Source organism: Bufo bufo, chromosome 9 (assembly GCF_905171765.1).
Source record: "Bufo bufo chromosome 9, aBufBuf1.1, whole genome shotgun sequence".
Lineage (NCBI taxonomy): Eukaryota > Metazoa > Chordata > Amphibia > Anura > Bufonidae > Bufo > Bufo bufo.
This window is the reverse complement of record NC_053397.1, coordinates 46,525,496-46,547,592: the sequence shown is the minus strand read 5'-3', so window position 1 is coordinate 46,547,592 and position 22,097 is coordinate 46,525,496. Positions and strand designations below refer to the sequence as shown.

General features: G+C 41.0%; 1 protein-coding gene across 1 annotated transcript in view; it reads left to right on the top strand.

Annotated features, from left to right (window-relative positions):
- The window catches only part of DPYD (dihydropyrimidine dehydrogenase), a 1,571,083-nt gene that overhangs the window by 1,525,237 nt on the left and 23,749 nt on the right, over window positions 1-22,097 (top strand). The window contains exon 21 of the mRNA XM_040406865.1: window positions 8,051-8,194. Coding sequence (XP_040262799.1) covers window positions 8,051-8,194 — 144 coding nt within the window. The remainder of the gene's footprint in view (window positions 1-8,050; window positions 8,195-22,097) is intronic.

Genomic DNA, 22,097 nt, shown 5'->3' with positions numbered 1-22,097 from the left:
ATCTACAAATGGACGGTCTGGTAGAAAAGTTTAACCAAACATAAAAAAATATGTTGAAAAGGGTGGTGGCTAAAGATGGGAAGGACTGGGACCTCCTTCTGCCCTATCTCATGTTCGCAGTGCGACAGGTACCCCAGGCCTCTACTAGGTTCTCGCCCTTTGAATTGCTATATTGCAGACACCCTTGCAGTCTCTTGGACATGGCCAAAGCTGCGTGGGAACAACAACCCACTCCCCGTAAAAGTGTAATTGATTACATTACCCAGATGCAAGATCGGATAGAGACAGTATTGCCTCTTGTTAGGGAGCATATGGAGGCAGCTCAGCGAGCCCAGAGTCGGGTATATAATCTGCAGGCTCGGGTCCGGATCTATAACTTGGGTGATCAGGTTTTGGTTCTGCTGCCGACCGTGGACAGTAAGTTCCTGGCTAGGTTTTAGGGGCCCTATGACGTACTTGAGAAAATTGGAGATGTAAACTACAAGGTACACCAGCCAGGGCGGCAAAAGCAGAGCAGGTTTACCATGTGAATTTACTCAAACCGTGGAAAGATAGGGAAACCTGTGCAGAAAACAGCCCGTGGCCGGGTTTTCTAGGAAAAGAGGTACCGGCCCCTCTGTCTGATGCAAGAGAAGCGGCTGCCACAGTAAAAATTGCTGACAGCCTCTCCTCTAAACAGACTCAGGAGGCTAGGGAGTTTGTTAGTCAGAACACGGATGTGTTCTTGGACCTCCCTGGACGCACTTCCATAGTCCAGCAGGACATTGTCACTGAGCCTCAGGCAAAAGTCTGATTAAAACCATACCGGGTACCCGAGGCTCGGTGACAATTCATATCGGAGGAGGTGCAGCTAATGTTGCAGCTAGATGTCATTGAGGAGTCAAAAAGTGAGTGGGCCAGTCCTACAGTATGGATACCCAAGCCGAACGGGACGTTGCGGTTTTGTAACGACTTGAGGCTTCCAAATTTGATGCGTATCCCATGCCCTGGGTGGATGAGCTCATTGAGAGGTTAGGACAAGCCCTGTAGTGATGAGCGGCAGGGGCTATATTCTAATTAGCGATATTTCATGAATATTTTGTAGAATATTCGTCATATATTCGTGGATTTTGAGAATTCAAGATTATTTTATTGAATGCGAAAAATCGGCAATGTAAAAATCGTGTAATGCGAATTCATAACGCAAAATACAGGCATGGGTCACTTTGGCTACATTTTTCAAGCTGGTATAAGTTTCCTGAGACTGAAGAAAATGGTTAGCACAGCAGAACATTAGAATAGCTTTATATGCAGATAGAGTCAAATGCTCCAATATATTCGCGATTGCGCTAATCGGCAGTGATTAGAATATTTTTTCGCCTACGTGCAACTTCACATTTTAGCAGGTCTGACTACAGATTACTGATTGGTGTACTAAGTATTGTTGTGAACTTGACATTGCTTCCTTCTCATTGGCCTACAAGAAAGAAGCAGAGAGGAATTATGTGTTCAGATGGGAAAAAAAGCTGAATATTCTATATAACGAATATATAGCTATAGTGCTATATATTCGTTATATCGAATATTCAGCTTTTTTTATTATTCACTATATTCTAAATATTCACGAATTCTCGAAGTGGCGATATTCACGATAAAAATTCTCTATTCGAATATTCGTGCTCAACACTGAATCCCGGTATTTTTCTGTTTTGGACCTCACGAAAGGGTACTGGCAGGTGCCCTTAATGGAGGCTGCCAAAGAGAAAACTGCCTTCAACATGCCTGAGGGGCTGTATCAATATAAGGTCTTACCCTTTGGTCTGCATTGTGCCCCCGCCACTTTTCAGCAACCTATGGACATTGTGCTTCGTCCACGGCGTCGGACACTTCGGCTTACCTGGACTATATTGTCATCCACAGTGCCGACTGGGAAAGTCACCTACCCAAAGTGCAGGCTGTACTGGACTCCCTTTGGAAAGCTGGCCTAACAGCTAACCCCAAAAAATCTGCGATAAGGTTAGAAGAGACTAAGTACCTGGGGTATGTCATTGGGCGCGGAGTCATCAATTGAACAAAATAGAGGCGATACGGAATTGGCCCCAACCTGTCACCACTAGGCAAATAAAGTAATTCCTTGGAATGGTGGGCTATTACATGAGGTTTGTTCCCCACTTTGCTACTCTAGTTGCGCCCATGATAAGACTCTTGAAGGGACACAAGTCAAAGATGGTTCGCTGGGATGATCGGGCGGAAGAGGCTTTCTCCGTTATGAAGTCGGCCCTGTGCGGGTCCCCGGTTTTGGTGACACCCGACTTCAAAAGGGAGTTTATAGTACAGACTGATGCCTCCGAAGTAGGCCTCGGTGCTGTACTGTCTCAGGAAGTCAACAGGGAGGAGCATCCCGTTGTCTTCCTCAGCCGTAACCTCACCCCAGCCAAGATCTGGTATAGTATAGTGGAGAAAGAGTGCCTGGCTATCAAGTGGGCACTAGAATCTCTCCGATATTATTTATTGGGGAGAAAATTCAACCTGGTGACTGACCACTCCCCTCTCAAGTGGATGAGCCAGGCCAAGGACAGAAATGCCCCGGTCACCCGATGGTTTCTCTCCCTACAACTTTAAGTTTTAGGTGGAACACAGGGCAGGCCAGTTACAGGGAAACGAGGCTGTCCTGTCCCGGGTACACTGTCTGGCATGTGTTAACCCCCTCAGGGTTGAATAAAGGGGGGTATGTGACACAGTGAGAGGTTTTGTCTGGGAAAACAGGTATTTTCCTCCCAGCATGTGCTGCTGGGTTGATTTACAGCCAGGTGAGCTGAAATACCCGACCAGATTTTAAGTGCCGGTCCAGGATTTGGCAGCACCTGGCTGTCCTTAAATAAGCAGCTGGGCTCAGAAGCCAAGTCTCTGTGTTAGGATCTGGCAGCCTTGTGTCTGGATGAAGGCTTGCTACCTGTTTGGCATGAAAACAGGTTAGTGTTGCCATGGTCAAGGACTCTTTGAGGCAGAATTGCAGCATGGTGTGAATTACCACCAACACCGCTTGCTTTTTCACTTGCCTAAAGTGTAAATAAAACACTGAACTGTTTAATCCAAATAACTTGTTGTTGCCTCTATACTGCATTCACTAATCCTGTCTACCAGAGCGAAACCCCACAATATATATACCGGTATATAATCTGCATACTAACCAATGTAGACTTAAGAGAAAGGCTAGTTTCACATCTACACCATCCTGCCGGACCCGATTGACTATAATGTGGTCTGCTAGTGAACCGGCTGCTACTTGGGAAATATGCCAAGAATCGGGCAGACAAAAATCACCGTTCACAGCAGTTTTTGTCTGGCCGGTTTTCGACATTGTTTGCCAGAGCATCAAGCAGGAATTCCCAGCCGCAGGTGTGAAGGTGGCCCATTAATATGGAACATGGATCTGTAGTCTATCATGCTTTATACGTATGAACTATAGAAAGTTTACACATATCTGCTTATCTCTAGTTCTCACTATCATAAAATATCACCCACCTCATCTGGAAGCCTTTTTCTTTTTTTAAGTGAGAACCAAATGTGATCAAAGGCCATTTCATCTTTGTAGCACTTATTTAAGTGTTGTGTAGGGATCTAGATGTTCTTTGATGTACGTACTGTATGTAGATCAGCTATTATAAGCATGGGTTGTACGTAGTACATTAAGTGTGAGATAAGGTTACCTGCAAATCTGTATGGAGTTGGCTCCTGGGATAAAAGCAGGTCAACACTGTGAACTCCCCAGAGGAAATGCTTGAATAGAAATCAGAGTGTTTGCTGAGTTGTAGACCTCAGGCATGTTTTCATCATCTTTAACAAGATATTTCCCCTTACTGGTTTTTACGAAACTGTTATTCAGCTTTTTGCATTTGCGATCTTTAGCGAATATGATACTTGAACTATTTCCCCTCAAGTAAAAACCAATAAACCAGCCTTCATCACAATGCTTCAGTCACAAAATGGGAAATCAATTAACTTATTTTCAGAGAAAGATCCGTTCTAAATGCTTTTTTAATGACCTCTAATCAGATAGTGCCCATCCTCAATTAGCCACCAGATGCAGATTTTGACATTGAATTGGTTCATTCCAGCTTTGAACAAAATGTCTACAATGGTACATGAATATTGTATAGGAGATTATCCACTTTTAATACTATTATGTCCATACCGGCTCAAATAAGAGCTTTATTTAATGCTCTAAATTGCTTCATTTAAAGGGTAGGTCATTATTATTATTATTATTATTATTATTACTACGTTGTGAAGATTATTGTGATTGTTTTGCACAAAAACAATTTTTTTTTACTTACAAAGGCTTTATTTTTTTGGTCACACATTTTTCACATTGAACATTATTTTTTTGGAAAAAAGTCTACGAGAAAAGCAATATGAAACACATATGGGGTCATTTATCAAACTGGTAGAGTAAAGTAGAAATGGCTTAGTTGCCCATAGCAACCAATCAGATTCCACCTTTCATTTTTCAAAGTAACAATGAAAGGTGGAAACTGATTAGTTGCCATGGGCAACTAAGCCAGTTCTACTTTACACCAGTTTGATAAATTACCCCACTAATCTACAGAACTCTGCATTTGAAAATGCCATAGAACAACATAATACACCAAAAGTGTGGAAAAAAAACACCAAGTGGGGAATTTATCACACCCTGCACTCCAGAATTCTGGCTTCAAAAAGTCGCAAATCAGAGTCTGTTGTCACTTTTTCCATTTTTACACCACTCATTTCAGTTTTAAAAAGTGGTGGTAAAGTAGTCATGATTAGCTAAAGAGTTTCACTCCACTGGCTTGAATTTGCCCATAACATATAATGATGACAAAAAAATCAAGGAAAAATAAAAAAAAAATTTGTTAAAGCTACAGTATCTCACTAAAGTGAGTACAGCCCTTACATTTTTGTAAATATTTTATTATATCTTTTCATGGGACAACACTGAATATATGACACTTTGATACAATGTAAAGTAGTCAGTGTACAGCTTGTAAAACAGTGTAAATTTGGTGTGACCTCAAAATAACTCAACACACAGCCATTAATGTCTAAACAGGAGTACAAAGACAAGTGTGTGTCTTGCCTACAGTCAAGCATGGTGGTGGGAGTGTCATGGTTTCGGGCTGCATGAGTGCTGCCGGGTGTGGGGAGCTACAGTTCATTGAGGGAACCATGAATGCCAACAGGTACTGTGACATACATGATTGCCTCCCTTTGGAAACTGGGCCGCAGGGCAGTATTCCAACATGATAACGACCCCAAACACCTCCAGGACGACCACTGCCTTGTTAAAGAAACTAAGGGTAAAGGTGCTGGACTGGCCAAGCATGTCTCCAGTTCTAAACCCTATTGAGCATCTGTGGGGCATTCTCACATGGAAGGTGGAGGAGAGCAAGGTCTCCAACATCCACCAGCTCCGTGACATAGTCATGGAAGAGTGGAAAAGGATTCCAGTGGCAACTTGTGAACTTGTGTTCTAGTGAACTCCATGCCCAAGAGAGTTAAGGCAGTGATGGTGGCCACACAGATATTGACACTTTGGGCACAATTTGGCTATTTTCACTTAGGGGTGTGCAGTGGTTTAGATATTAATGGCTGTGTGTTGAGTTATCTTGTGGGCACACCAAATTTACACTGTTATACAAGCTGTACACTAACTACTTTGAATTGTATCAAAGTCCCATATATTCAGTGTTGTCCCATGAAAAGATATATTAAAATATTGACAAAAATTTGAGGGGTGTACTCACTTTTGTGAAATATTGTATATTTGACACCAGCATTGAAGAGTTTGTCTTGGAAATATGGAAAGATGACCTATCCTTAGGAAAGCCAGTAATGTGTAATATGTCAAGGTCTGACCCATAGGACCCACCACAGAATTAAGGGACTGCAGCGCTTGTGCATCTTCAAATGTCTATCAAGGTCCACATTCAGACATGTAGCTATACCTGGCACTGCAACTCTGTTCCATTCACTTGGCTGGACCCCAACTAATCACATAATGCTGACCTATCCTAAGGTTATACTATCAATATACTTTTACAAAAAAAATACTTTTTACTACATCATGATTTTAAAACCTTCATGAGGATACAATAAAGAGACTAGAGCTTAGATCTTGGTACCATGTTAAAACCTACAATATTAGCTTATATTGTGGGTACAAATTTAGGTGCATGATAGAGACTTTTACTTCTTGGTTGTATATTGTAAGGAGGATGGGAGAGAGGAAGCTGCAAGTGAGAGCAGGAAGATAGATCACAGCCTATTATTATTAGCTCTACTTCCATACAACCTTCCAGTGATTCCAGAGGGATGAAACATGAACTTTTATTCATGTTTTCACCCCTCTTACCAAACAGAGAAATTTGGTGTTTTTCTTTCTTTAATTTGTTTTCATAAATTTTTACTGCAATTTAAGTTGGCATACAAAACACATTTATGTAAGTAACATAGCTAAATGTCAAGTCTCAAAGGATATGGAACAGGTCCCAAAGAGAGCTTCATGCCCTCAAGCATAGTTCAGAGGCCTGAGAACTAAATCTACCATATAGACTCCTTATTTTTCTGTCTAGTAGCTTGTTATTGAAGCAAAATATATCCCGACATGTAAAGAATTAGGAATAGACTAATTTCTTTCAACTCCTGTTGAGGATCTGATTCCCATTTAATCAAATTTAAAGCAAGATACATTTTGTCTTTACTTCCCATAGATTACTGAAAGTCATCCTTTATTACGGTATTTAACAACATCAAATGTAGTTATTATGCTGTTCAGTCTAATAGTAAGAAGCCCACAGACTGCCCTCCCTGTGTATTAGGGTATTACTTCTGTATACATCCTATAGTATCCTAATCCCACTGGCCCCCAAGTGAATAACAGGCCAATTCGATGTTACAGAAAGACATATTGAAGTCTCTAAGATATAACTTGCTTAGGTTTTTATTAAAGTTTCCTACTTGCTTTATAATTTTTTCTGCTAACATAAATATCAAGTTGGGCAGGGTGAGAAAATCTAATAGTATAAACATTAACCGCTGTTTGAAGGATAGGTGCCCTCTGATTGTTCTTCAGCTTTTAATTTTCAAAGGTGTTATAAATCTCAGGTTCTGCTTGGGTCACACTTTTTTCCACAAACATGGATTTTTATGCAATTTTTACAAAACACTACGCTTTGATGCAAAATTTAATGAAGGTGTTCATTTTTCTAAGCAGCTGCCATTTTCAAAAGGTGCCAGATGTCTACATTTAAAAAATATGATAACATAATACAATTTTTAATAGATTTTATGTGATTTTATAACCATGGGAATGCAATGCTTATTGGAAATATATTCAACTATTTGCAAAATTGTTAGCTTGTCCATATTGCTAAAACTCAACTCTCTCTGCCCCTTTACAGCAAGAACTCCCAGCATGATCTCAAGCACCAAACAACAGCCAATCAGCTGTCTGTAACAATACTCTTAGCTCTCTGAAAGCTCTTAAGCTCTTTATGTATTAAATTAGTATATTCTTCTATTAGAACATAAGGTGTGGTTTGTGAAAAGATGAAATAGGACATCCAGTTCATACAGTATTTTATTTATGAATACATATAATATTCAGTTTTATTAATTTTTGTATGAGCAATTTATTTAAGACAGACAGAGAGGTTGGGGATCTATACTTTGACCTGCCTAATTCTTCTCTAGCCATTATGTTATGCTAGGGATCACTGTCCTGTTTTATGACCCAATTTGGCCCTACTTAAGTCGTTTGACAGAGGGTCTTCCTATTTGTCTTATGAATAATCTGGTGTAAAGCGGAATTCATATTTATTTCAATGACTACTAGTTTCTCAGGTAGAAGCCCAAATCTTAACCACTCCACCATCATGCTTGACAGTATGAGGTCCCTGTGGTCATATGCTGTGTTCTGTTTTTACCAAATATGACACAGCCGGTTGCTGTTATGCCAAAGAATTAAGAAAATCAAGATATACATCAGTTAATTTATTTATTTAATTATTTATTTATTTAATTATTTCAGAAACTGCCAAGTTTTGGACCATTTTTAGAGCAACGAAAGAAGATCATTGCTGAGAACAAGATCAAGTCACTTTCTGAAAATGTAAATGCCTCTGCAAATGAAAAGAATCACTTCCTCCCAAAGAAACCCGTACCAGCCGTCAAGGTAAAAACTCAGCAAAGGAGCAAAAAAATAAAATAATTCACTTTGTCTCATAAACATAAGACCTTACGTTAAAAAGATTCTGCTTGTGGAAATGATGCATCCACGCTGTCTAATATTCAGGGCTGGCTAATCCTTTGTATCTAATATATACAGTTCCTAAATTGTTAGATAGCTCTGACACATTTTAATTAGAATGGTTTATTTTGGCCCCCTGCTATTCCTTTCTGTCTTAAAATGTACATTGCAAATAAGTGAGTGACTGTAGTCAAAATGTGAAGCTGATTTATAAAGAATCACAGATGTTCTGTTAAGGTATAATTAGTTTTGTAATATTCAAGGATGACTGCACTCTTTGTTCCTTCCTTTTGATTGTTAAATAACATTGTGTTAGTTATATCGCTCACACAGTACATATGTGCAATGAATTGAAAACTTCTAAAAGTATCACTTTTGATAAGAAGATTAAAGCAACAGCTTGTAACGAACATTCAGGCTGACTTCCCTCTTTTACATCTTTGACATGTACTGATGGCTTTATTTTAAATATCTAAATAACATTGTTGTGTACTATTATTGATGTACTATTGTACTCATCACAGTATGAGCTGAATTCAGCCATAGTTCTCATCTAAATTAGAACCTAGGTAGGGGTAAGGCTACTTTCACACCTGCAGTAGGTACGGATCCTTCTGGTATCTGCACAGACGGATCCACACCTATAATGCAAACGCTTGTATCCGTTCAGAACGGATCAGTTTGCATTATTTTTATTTTTTTAAGTCTAAGTCAAAACGGATCCGTCCTGACTTACATTGAAAGTCAATGGGGGATGGATCCGTTTTCAACTGCACCATATTGTGTCAGTGAAAACAGATCCATCCCCATTGACTTACATTGTAAGTCAGGACGGATCCGTTTGGCTCCGCATCGCCAGGCAGCGTTTTGGTGTCCGCATCCAGAGCGGAATGGAGGCGGAACGGAGCCAAACTGATGCATTCTGAACAGATCCTTATCCATTCAGAATGCATTGGGGCTTAACTGATCCGTTTTGAACCGTTTGTGAGATCCCTGAAACGGATTTCACAAATGGAATTCAAAACGTCAGTGTGAAAGTAGCCTAACATAGTAAAAAAGACATTTGTCCATCCAGTTCAGCCTGTCATCCTGCAAGTTAAACCAGAGGAAGGCAAAAAAATATATAAAAATCCTCACTTTAAGGGAGAAAAAAATTCCTTCCTGATTCCAATTAGGAAATCAGAATAACTCCCAGCAGGATCAACGACCCAACTTTAGTAAGTATAACCTATAATATTATTACACTCCAGAAATACATCTAGGCCCCTTTTGAACTCTTTTAGTGAGTTCACAATCACATATTCTCACTGCTCTTACAGTAAAGAATCCTCTTCTATATTTGTGTAGAAACCTTCTTTCCTGTGGAAGCAGAAGATATCCCCATGTCACAGTCCTGGGAATATATAGATGATGGGAGAGATCTCTGTACTGACCCCTGATATATGTATACATGATTATTAGATCTTTCCTCAGTCATCTTTTTTCTAAACAGAATAACTCTAATTTTGATAATCTTTTGGGGACCTGTAGTCCACACATTCCAGTTATTACTTTAGTTGCCCTCCTCTGAACCCTCTCCAGCTCTGCTATGTCTGCCTTGTTCACAGGAGCCCAGAACTGTACACAGTACTCCATGTGTGGTCTGACTACTGATTTGTAAAGTGGCAGGACTATTTTCTCATCACGGGCATCTATCCCCCTTTTAATGCAACTAGGGTTGAGCGAACCCGAACTGTAAAGTTCGGGTTCGTACCAAACTTTATGATTTTTGGACCCCGAACCTGAACATTTCAGTAAAAGTTTGGGTTCGGGTTCGGTGTTCGGTTACTTTATGGTGTTTTTTGAAAGGCCGCAGAGCAGCCAATCAACAAGCGTTTAACTTTGTGCCCTTAGAAGCCATCACAGCCATGCCTACTAATGGCATGGCTGTGATTGGCCAGTGCAGCATGTGACCCAGCCTCTATATAAGCTGGAGTCACGTAGCGCTGCACATCACTCTGCTGTTACTAGTGTAGGGAGACTGGGAGAGGATGCTGAAGCTGTGAGGGAGAGAATAGGAAAGAATCTTTAATCAGAAGTGCTTGTTAACTCAGCGATCTACCTAGATTTAGTTTTGTGGGTGCAGTGCACAATCTTTTTACCCTGCCCTGAGCCCAGTGACACAGGAAAATAACTTTTATCCATCTGTTAGTTAGGTGGGCGACGGCCATTTTATACAAGCTCAGTGCACCAATGTGCTTTTGTGACATTCAAATCCAAGCTTGAAATACTGCAATAATAATCTGGGTTTAAAAAAACACCCTTTTTGGGCAAAATACTCAATTTTACAGCCCTTGCTGCATCTGTATGTGTGAAATTCAAGCATTATATACTGCTGTCATATCCTGTTATTAAAAAAACACCCATTTTGGGGCAAAGTACTTAATATTGCAGCCTTTGCTGCATCTGTGATTGTTAAAAAACAAGCTTGAAATACTTCTATAATTTTCTGGGTTTTAAAAAACACCCATTCTTGGCAATACCCTCCATCTTGGCCTCTGCCACATTAGTCAGTGTGCAATTTAAGCTAGAAATACAGCTATCATTTTCTGGGTTTTAAAAAAACACCCTTTTTGGGCAAAATACTCAATTTTACAGCCCTTGCTGCATCTGTACGTGTGAAATTCAAGTGTTATATATTGCTGTCATATTCTGTTATTCAAAAAACCCATTTTGGACAAGATACTTAATTTGCGGCCTTGTCTGCATCTGTACGTGTGAGATACACGCTTTAGATACTGCTGTGCTATTCTGGTAATAAAAAAACACCCATTTTGGGCAAAATATTAATTTGTGGCTTTGTCTGCATCTGTACGTGTGAAATTCAAACGTTATATATTGCTGTCATATTCTGTTATTAATAAAGAAAAAACTTTTTGGGCAAAATACTTAATTTGCAGCCTTGTCTGCATCTGTATATGTGAGATACACACTTTAGATACTGCTGTGCTATTCTGGTATTAAAAAAACACCCATTTTGGGCAAAATACTTAATTTGCGGCTTTGTCTGCATCTGTCAGTGTCAGATACACACTTTAGATACTGTTGTGCTATTCTGGTAATAAACAAACACCCATTTTGGGCAAAATATTAATTTGCGGCTTTGTCTGCATCTGTACGTGTGAAATTCAAACGTTATATATTGCTGTCATATTCTGTTATTAATTTTAAAAAAACTTTTTGGGCAAAATACTTAATTTGCGGCCTTGTCTGCATCTGTATATGTGAGATACACACTTTAGATACTGCTGTGCTATTCTGGTATTAAAAAAACACCCATTTTGGGCAAAATACTTAATTTGCGTCCTTGTCTGTATCTGTACGTGTGAGATACACGCTTTAGAAACTGCTGTGCTATTCTGCTTTTTAAAAAAAACACCCATTCTGGGCAAGATCCTAAATTTGAGAAATATGAGGAGAGCGTCAAATAACAGACATGGCCCCGGTCGTGGTGCTGCTGGTGGAGCTCCTGTTGCAGGGAGAGGATGTGGTCGATCTGTGCCAGCTACATGCACAAGTGAAACACCTTCCTCAGGTGCGAGTAGGTGACAGAACCTTCAGCGGTATTTGATCGGGCCTAATGCGGCTCTACCAATGGTGAGGCCAGAACAAGTACAGGCGATAGTAGATTGGGTTGCTGACAGTGCCTCCAGTTCCTTTACATTGTCTACCACCCAGTCTCCTGCTGAAAGATCAGAGTTGGCACCTGCAGCCGATGTCCATCAGTCTTTAACCTCACCCCCTTGCAAATCAGCCAAGCAGTCTGAGCCCCAAGTCATGCAGCAGTCTCTTCTGCCTTTTTATGACTCTGCTAGCAGGTTTTCCCAGGGCCATCCACCTAGCCCTGCCCCAGAAGTGGAAGAGATTGAGTGCACCGATGCCCAACCACTTATGTTTCAAGATGAGTACATAGGAGGACCACAGCAGCACATCTCGGATGATGACGAAACACAGGTGCCTGCGGCTTTCAAAAGTGTGCAGACCGACAAGGAGGGCAGGGGTGAAGATTGGGTGGAAGATAATGTGGAGGACGATGATGTCCTCGATCCCACATGGAATCAAGGTCATGAGAGTGACCTGTGTAGTTCGGAGGAAGAGGCTGTGGTCGCACAGAGCCACCAGCACAGCAGAAGAGGGAGCAGGGTGCAAAAGCGGAGCTGCCATCCCCTAGACAGTACGCCTGCTACTGCCCACCGCAGCAAGGGACCAAGCACACCAAAGCCAGCTCCAAGGAGTTCCCTGGCATGGCAGTTCTTCAGACAATGTGCTGACGACAAGACACGAGTGGTTTGCACGCTGTGCAATCAGAGCCTGAAGCAAGCCATAAACGTTCACAACTTGAGCACAACCTGCATGACCAGGCATCTAAGTGCAAAGCATGAGCTGCAGTGGAGTAGACACCTCAAAAACCAAGAAAGGTCTCTGGCTCCACCTGCTTCCTCTTCTGCTGCAGTGACAGTGCCACCTGCTTCCTCTTCTGGAGTGACAGTGCCACCTGCTTCCTCTTCTGCTGCAGTGACAGTGCCACCTGCTTCCTCTTCTGGAGTGACGCTGCAGCGTAACTTCAGCCTTCCCGCTCACCACCTCATATGTGACATGCCCACAAGGTGGAACTCCACCTTGCACATGCTGGCCAGACTGTGCGAGCAGCAGCAGGCGATAGTCTAGTTTCAGCTGCAGCACACACGGGTGAGTCGCTCTGCGGAACAGCACCACTGTATCTGCAACGACCGCCGAGTTGCCCACATTCTAACTTGTGCTGATTACTGGATGGCCACACTGCTGGATCCCCGTAACAAGGACAACGTACCATCCTTAATTCCGTCACTGGAGTGTGATCGTAAGATGCGTGAGTACAAGCTTACGCTGGTAGACGCGCTGCTGGTGGCATTCCCACCTGACAGCGGGGGCACAGTGGAAGCACAAGCCGAAGGCAGAGGAGGAGGAAGAGGTCGCCAACGCAGCTGGGGCACCACCAGCACCTCAGAAGGCAGGGTTAGCATTGCCGAAATGTGGAAAAGCTTTGTTAGCACGCCAAAACAACCAGCACCACCAGCTGATATGGAATGTCGTAGCAGGAGGCAGCATTTCAGCCACATGGTGGAGCAGTATGTGTGCATATGCCTACACGTACTGAATGACGGGTTTGCCCCCTTCAACTTCTAGGTCTCTGGGCACATTGCCTGAGCTTGCCCTTTACGCCTTGGAGGTGCTGGCCTGCCCTGCAGCCAGTGTATTGACTGAACGTGTGTTTAGCACGGCAGGGGGAGTTATCACAGACAGGCGCAGCCGCCTTTCCACAGCCAAAGTGGACAAGCTCAAGTTCATTAAAATGAACCAGGCATGGATCCCACAGGACTTGTCTGTACCTTGTGCAGAATAGACATGTATACCGTCCTTAACCAGCCATTGTTATACTACAGCGCAAACGCTCATTGTTGTATTTTGGATATTTCACACTCTTTTGGAGTGTACCCTAATTTAAAAAAATATTTTAATTTAAACCAAAAACCAATGTTGGCTACCTCGTCCTCCTACACCGTCGTTTCCACCTACAACGCTAAGTCCACCGCCTCCTCAAACTCCTACTCCATATGGACCTACACCTCATAAATTAAGTTTATTTTATTTTTATTTGCACATATTTTATGTCATTTCACAAATTTGTCTGTTACATTTTCTGGTGAAATTCACAAATTTTTGGGTGTGATATACCCCTGCTCTACCTAGTAGACAGGTAACATTTCACTATTTTGTCTGTTACATATTCAGGTGTAATACACCAATTTTTGGTTGTGATATACCACTGATATACCTAGTAGACAGGTAAAAAAAATATTATTAATTTATCTGTTACATATTCGGTTAAAATTCACAAATTTCTGGGCGTGATATTCCCCGGTTCTACCTAGTAGACAGGTAACATTTCACTAATTTGTCTGTTACATTTTCTGGTAAAATTCACCAAATTTTGCCTGTGATATTTAACTGCTATACCTAGTAGACAGGTAAAAAGAATTTCATTAATTTGTCTGCTACATATTAGGGTGAAAATTACAAATTTTTGGGTGTGATATACCCATGCTCTACCTAGTAGACCGGTAACATTTTATTAATTTGGCTGTTACATATTCAGGTGAAATTCACCAATCTTTGGGTGTGATATACCCCTGCTCTACCTAGTAGACAGGTAACATTTCACTAATTTGTCTGTTACATATTCTTGTGAAATTCACAATTTTTTGGGTGTTATATACCTCGGCTGTACCTAGTAGACAGGTAAAAACATTTTACTAATTTGTCTGTTACATTTTTGGGGGAAATTCACCAATTTTTGGGTGTGATATACCCCTGCTCTACCTAGTAGATAGGTAACATTTCACTAATTTGTCTGTTACATATTCGTGTGTAATTCACCAATATTTGGGTGCGATATACTACTGCTATACCTAGTAGACAGGTAAAAAAAAAAATCATTAATTTGTCTGTTACATATTCGGGTGAAATTCACACATTTTTGGGTGTGATATACCCCGGCTGTACCTAGTAGACAGGTGAAAACATTTCACTAATTTGTCTGTTATATTTTCGGGTGAAATTTACCAATTTTTGGCTGTGATTTACTACTGCTCTACCTAGTAGACAGGTAAAAAAAATCATTAATTTATCTGTTACATATTCCGGTGAAATTCACAAATTTTTGGGTGTGATATACCCCTGCTCTACCTAGTAGACAGGTAACATTTCACTATTTTGTCTGTTACATATTCGTGTGAAATTCACAAATTTTTGGGGGTGATATACCCCGGCTGTACCTAGTAGACAGGTGAAAACATTTCACTAATTTGTCTGTTATATTTTCGGGTGAAATTCACAAATTTTTGGGTGTGATATAATTTTTAAAAATCATCTGTTCCATTGGTGGGTGACATTAACCCATTTCTGGTGACGAAAAACCCCTGCTCTGCTTAGGTGACAGGGAATTCAAATTGTAAAATTCATCTTTAATTGGCCTTTTTACTCAATCCTTCTGCTTTAACAACTTGTTCCACATTTCAGCTCGATTACATTGCAGCCATTGACCTCCCTTGGATGTGGTATCTCTTTCTCCCGCTCCCTCTCCCGCGTGGAATCCCGATTCGCCGATAACCGTGATCAACATGTTAGGCTCAGAAAAGAACATCGAAATTTGATGGAGAATATATCCAAAAGGATCGTGGACGTCACGGGACGTGCGATCAGGCAGAAGTTATCTAGAGTCAACAAAGCGTAACTTCTCCAAATCCAACCTGCACATCTGCTGTTCTGTCAGGTCTATTGGTTAGTACTGTCCAGTATTGCCGTCCCTCTAGTCAGGTCTTAAAGTGGCTTATAAGAAACTCCTATGTGTATTTTATTATTGTTTTTGCCTTTTGTTTTTGCCTATTGTATTTCTACAATGACTCATCAAGGACTTACAGTATATGGTAATGCCTACAATATAGGTGGTGGTGAAAAATAGCATTTAGGAAAGTATTGTGCTTTGGGGGACTGAGACTTTTTTCTAGAGATTCTGTGTGATCTCATGTACATGTTAGGATAAGTGTTAGGTTTACCGTAAGGGTTTTGTTACAGTGGCCGCTGTGCTGCTCACCTGCTCATGTCCCAGGGGCATGGGCTCGTCTCCCTCTCCCTTGCAGCAGACCTGGCATGTAGGGTACCTCTGTCCTCTCATGCAAGCTGCAGCCTGCTTGCCAACTCAGCTTCCCTTTCTCTGCCTACACGGTGCACATTTGCTGCCTCCAGCTCATAAAGAGCCATAATATACCCCTATTTTCTTCATCCTATGGCTGGCCACCTTGGAGAACTTAATGCACCTCTAAGGAAGTGCCTAAGCAATAGATTCTAATCTATTATAATTCCTACTAAGGTGTGCTGCTTACGTTTGTCTACCCATGTACCAACTCCAATATGATCCCCAGATTTGACCATTCATTGCCTGACCTGATCTCTCGTACTGACACTGAGCTGCCTGCCCTGACTTTCGACTGTTTTATCAGCTTGACTCTGATTACATATTTGCTTGATCTCTCTCTGCTCTGCACAAGTGTCCCTTGAACCCTATGAGTCAGCTGTTAATTAGAGGAGAATAAGAACTAGAGATGAACAAATTTCTTGAAAGTCCCATTGTAACAAATCGACTGGCAGATTCGATTTGGGTACAAATACATTTGACCTGAATCAAAAGTGCTTATATTACTATGAAAAGTTGTGTATGACACTCTGATATTTCCTAAGACTATATCCAACCATTTTTAAGCTCTTTAAAGCCAAGATAGTATAAGTTTTGTCAAAGTGAGATACAGTATATTGCTATGGTGATGGTAACAAACAGCGTGTTTATTATTGTACATTAAAAACAATGAAAAATTATCCCTTTTTGGTGGGAGATGCCTTCGTCTCAGTCTTCTGACCTGTAAAATGGTAGCTATCATTTTGATAGATTTTCCTGAACCAAATTGCAATAGATTCTTGCAATTAGCAAGAATTAGAGTTTTGGGGAAATTCTAGACAAATTTAATACATTTTGAATTGATTCTCTCATCCCTAACAAGGACCGGTAGTATTCAAACTATGATTTTCTCCATACCGTACTGTCATATTAATCAAGTTGCTATGACAAAGTGTACAGTCGTGGCCAAAAGTTTTGAGAATGACACAAATATTAGTTTTCACAAAGTTTGCTGCTAAACTGCTTTTAGATCTTTGTTTCAGTTTTCTCTGTGATGTAGTGAAATATAATTACACGCACTTCATACGTTTCAAAGGCTTTTATCGACAATTACATGACATTTATGCAAAGAGTCAGTATTTGCAGTGTTGGCTCTTCTTTTTCAGGACCTTTGCAATTCGACTGGGCATGCTCTCAATCAATTTCTGGGCCAATTCCTGACTGATAGCAACCCATTCTTTCATAATCACTTCTTGGAGTTTGTCAGAATTAGTGGGGTTTTTTTTGTCCACCCGCCTCTTGAGGATTGACCATTAGTTCTCAATGGGATTAAGATCTGGGGAGTTTCCAGGCCATGGACCCAAAATGTCAACGTTTTGGTCCCCGAGCCACTTAGTTATCACTTTTGCCTTATGGGACGGTGCTCCATCGTGCTGGAAAATGCATTGTTCTTCACCAAACTGTTGTTGGATTGTTGGAAGAAGTTGCTGTTGGAGGGTGTTTTGGTACCATTCTTTATTCATGGCTGTGGTTTTGGGCAAAATTGTGAGTGAGCCCACTCCTTTGGATGAGAAGCAACCCCACACATGAATGGTCTCAGGATACATTACTGTTGGCATGACACAGGACTGATGGTATCGCTCACCTTTTCTTCTCCGGACAAGCCTTTTTCCAGATGCCCCAAACAATCGGAAAGAGGCTTCATCGGAGAATATGACTTTGCCCCAGTCCTCAGCAGTCCATTCACCATACTTTCTGCAGAAGATCAATCTGTCCCTGAATTTTTTTTTTGGAGAGAAGTGGCTTCTTTGCTGCCCTTCTTGACACCAGGCCATCTTCCAAAAGTCTTCGCCTCACTGTGCGTGCAGATGCGCTCACACCTGCCTGCTGCCATTCTTGAGCAAGTTCTGCACTGGTGGCACTCCGATCCCGCAGCTGATTCCTCTTTAGGAGACGATCCTGGCGCTTGCTGGACTTTCTTGGACGCCCTGAAGCCTTCTTAACAAGAATTGAACCTCTTTCCTTAAAGTTCTTGATGATCCTATAAATTGTTGATTGAGGTGCAATCTTAGTAGCCACAATATTTTTGCCTGTGAAGCCATTTTTACGTGTTTCTTTGCAGGTCACCATGGTTAACAATGGAAGAACAATGATTTCAAGCATCACCCTCCTTTTAACATGTCAAGTCTGCCATTTTAACCCAATCAGACATAATGATCTCCAGCCTTGTGCTCGTCAACATTCTCACCTGAGTTAACAAGACAATTACTGAAATGATCTCAGCAGGTCCTTTAATGACAGCAATGAAATGCAGTGGAAAGGTTTTTTTGGGATTAAGTTAATTTTCATGGCAAAGAAGGACTATGCAATTCATCTGATCACTCTTCAGAACATTCTGGAGTATACGCAAATTGCTATTATAAAAACTTAAGCAGCAACTTTTCCAATTTCCAATATTTATGTAATTCTCAAAACTTTTGGCCACGACTGTAGATGGAGAGCTTCTATAATGCATGTTTGACAAAGTGAAAATAATCTATATTCGGAAATTGAATACCCCTGCCAATTGAAAAAAAAAAATACAATTGGTGGGCTCTGCTCATATCTAGTTTTTCTTTCCAATTGAGGTATAAGTCAAGATGTTTTCTTACCTATATTTCTGATGGAAGGCTGTAGGCATACAATGGCATGCTTTGTTTACTCCTACTGTAAAAAAAAAAAAAAAAAAGTACTGCATTAATAAAACATTTTTAGTATATCCTTCTGTCTATTGCAGAATGCTCTTTTCTATACATTTTTTTCCCAAAAAAAGTAAAAAAACAAGCAAAATGATGCCCAGCAGTCTGGTGTATGCCAAAAGGAAACAAAGAATACATGGGGCTCCATTGATAGATATGTCATAAGTGCCACAAGTATTTTCACCACATGTTAAATGTATTGAAAAATAAAAGGGCGTGAACAGAATTAAACAGGCAATAATGCAGGATCTATACATCAATGTATGTATATATATATTGTGACACAGTGAGGGGTTGTGTCTGGCAAGGCAGGTTTTTCCTCCCAGCATGTGCGGCTGGGCTGGTTTCCAGCCAGGTAAGGTCAAATACCGGACAGGAGTTTAAGTAGCAGTCTGGGTTTTGGCAGCACCTGGCTTTCCTTAAATAGGCAGCTGGGCACAGCAGAGATGTCTCTGTTTTTGGATCTTAGGCTTTGTGCCGCTCTGGAGGCCTGTGAGCCGCACGTTGGGGAAACAGGCCCCCTAAAGCCTGCTGTGGACTACTGGAGGCAGAACTGCCAGCAAGGTGACTTGTGTTATATGAACTTTACATTGTGTGTGAATTAACACCAAGACTGCAAAGTTACGTGCTGTTTTGTGCAATTGCCTCAAGTGTGAATAAACACTGATGTTTTGAGGTAAGAACTTGTATTTTGCCTCTGTACTGCACTCATTTACCCTATCTACCAGAGCGAAACCCCACTATATGTGTGTATATATATATATATATATATATATACAGTCAGGTCCATAAATATTGGGACATCGACACAATTCTAAAATTTTTGGCTCTATACACAACCACAATGGATTTGAAATGAAACGAACAAGATGTGCTTTAACTACAGACTGTCAGCTTTAATTTGTGGGTATTTACATCCAAATCAGGTGAACGGTGTAGGAATTACAACAGTTTGCATATGTGCCTCCCACTTGTTAAGGGACCAAAAGTAATGGGACATATTAATAATTATAAATCAAACTTTCACTTTTTAATACTTGGTTGCAAATCCTTTGCATTCAATTACAGCCTGAAGTCTGGAACGCATAGACATCACCAGACGCTGGGTTTTTTCCCTGGTGATGCTCTGCCAGGCCTCTACTGCAACTGTCTTCAGTTCCTGCTTGTTCTTGGGGCATTTTCCCTTCAGTTTTGTCTTCAGCAAGTGAAATGCATGCTCAATAGGATTCAGGTCAGGTGATTGATTTGGCCATTGCATAACATGCCACTTCTTTCCCTTAAAAAAACTCTTTGGTTGCTTTTGCAGTATGCTTTGGGTCATTGTACATCTGCACTGTGAAGCGTCCAATGAGTTCTGAAGCATTTGGCTGAATATGAGCAGATAATATTGCCCGAAACACTTTAGAATTCATCCTGCTGCTTTTATCAGCAGTCACATCATCAATAAATACAAGAGAACCAGTTCCATTGGCAGCCATACATGCCCACGCCATGACACTACCACCACCATGCTTCACTGATGAGGTGGTATGCTTAGGATCATGAGCAGTTCCTTTCCTTCTTCATAATCTTCTCTTCTTATCACTCTGGTACAAGTTGATCTTGGTCTCATCTGTCCATAGAATGTTGTTCCAGAACTGTGAAGGCTTTTTTAGATGTCGTTTGGCAAACTTTAATCTGGCCTTCCTGTTTTTGAGGCTCACCAATGGTTTACATCTTGTGGTGAACCCTCTGTATTCACTCTGGTGAAGTCTTCTCTTGATTGTTGACTTTGACACACATACACCTACCTCCTGGAGAGTGTTCTTGATCTGGCCAACTGTTGTGAAGAGTGTTTTCTTCACCAGGGAAAGAATTCTTCTGTCATCCACCACAGTTGTTTTCCGTGGTCTTCCGGGTCTTTTGGTGTTGCTAAGATCACCGCTGCTTTCCTTCTTTTTAAGAATGTTGCAAACAGTTGTTTTGGCCATGCCAAATGTTTTTGCTATTTCTCTGATGGGTTTGTTTTGTTTTTTTCAGCCTAATGATGCCTTGCTTCACTGATAGTGACAGCTCTTTGGATCTCATCTTAAGAGTTGACAGCAACAGATTTCAAATGCAAATAGCACACTTGAAATTAACTCTGGACCTTTTATCTGCTCATTGTAATTGGGATAATGAGGGAAACACACACCTGGCCATGGAACAGCTGAGAAGCCAATTGTCCCATTACTTTTGGTCCCTTAACAAGTGGGAGGCACATATGCAAACTGTTGTAATTCCTACACCGTTCACCTGATTTGGATGTAAATACCCTCAAATTAAAGCTGACAGTCTGCAGTTAAAGCACATCTTATTAGTTTCATTTCAAATCCATTGTGGTGGTGTATAGAGCCAAAAATGTTAGAAGTGTGTCGATGTCCCAATATTTATGGACCTGACTGTATATATATATATAAAACCAATTTAAAGGAAATTTGGCACCCGTGACATCCCTATCAAACTGTTTGAATAGAAACATAATGGTGGTTCACCTGATTAAACTTTTGCTTTTGTTTTGCTGATCCGAGGCTCTGCTCCTGAATTTTACATTTTCTTAACATGCAAATTAGGCCTTTAATCAGGCTCGGACTGGCCCACAGGGGTACAGGGGAATCCCCCGGTGGGCCCCTGAGTAAGGTGGCCCCCTAGTCCCCCACCCCCTGCACACGTGGCACAAAACACATTAGATTTACTGCACTACATACCGTACATATATTCAATGTACAGCACCTCAACCAGCCTATGTTTAAATAAAAAACTGGTTAGATTATTTATTATATTTGAATGTTTCTGTACGGTGGGCCCCCAAAATAAATTTTACTGGTGGGCCCTAGGCACCCCAGTCCGACGCTGCCTTTAATGCAATGAGGGCATCACCATGGATCTTGTTGCACCCAATCTTTGCTCCTTTCTGGGGCCACCCCCTCCCTGGCTTCTTTACCACTGCATGGCCCTGTCTATCAAAGCAACCAGGGAGGGGATGACCACAGAAAGGAGCAGGATTTGGGTGCAACAAAAGCAAAAATGACACTTCATTGGACCAAAGGTCTAATTTGCATATTAAAAGTTTTAATCAGATGAACTACAGCTATGTGTCTGTGCAAACAGTTTGATGGTCGCTGGTGTCAGATTTGCTGTAAGAAATAAATACTTGAAACAGTCGGTACAAATATATCAATACTTTAAAAAAAATTAGCCACAAAAACAGATAGGACATCATCAGAAGGTCACACGCATGATATTATACCAAACCATACCAGTGTGGAACAAACAGCCCATTGCATCTAAATCGATGCATCACAGTAGAGATGAACAAATC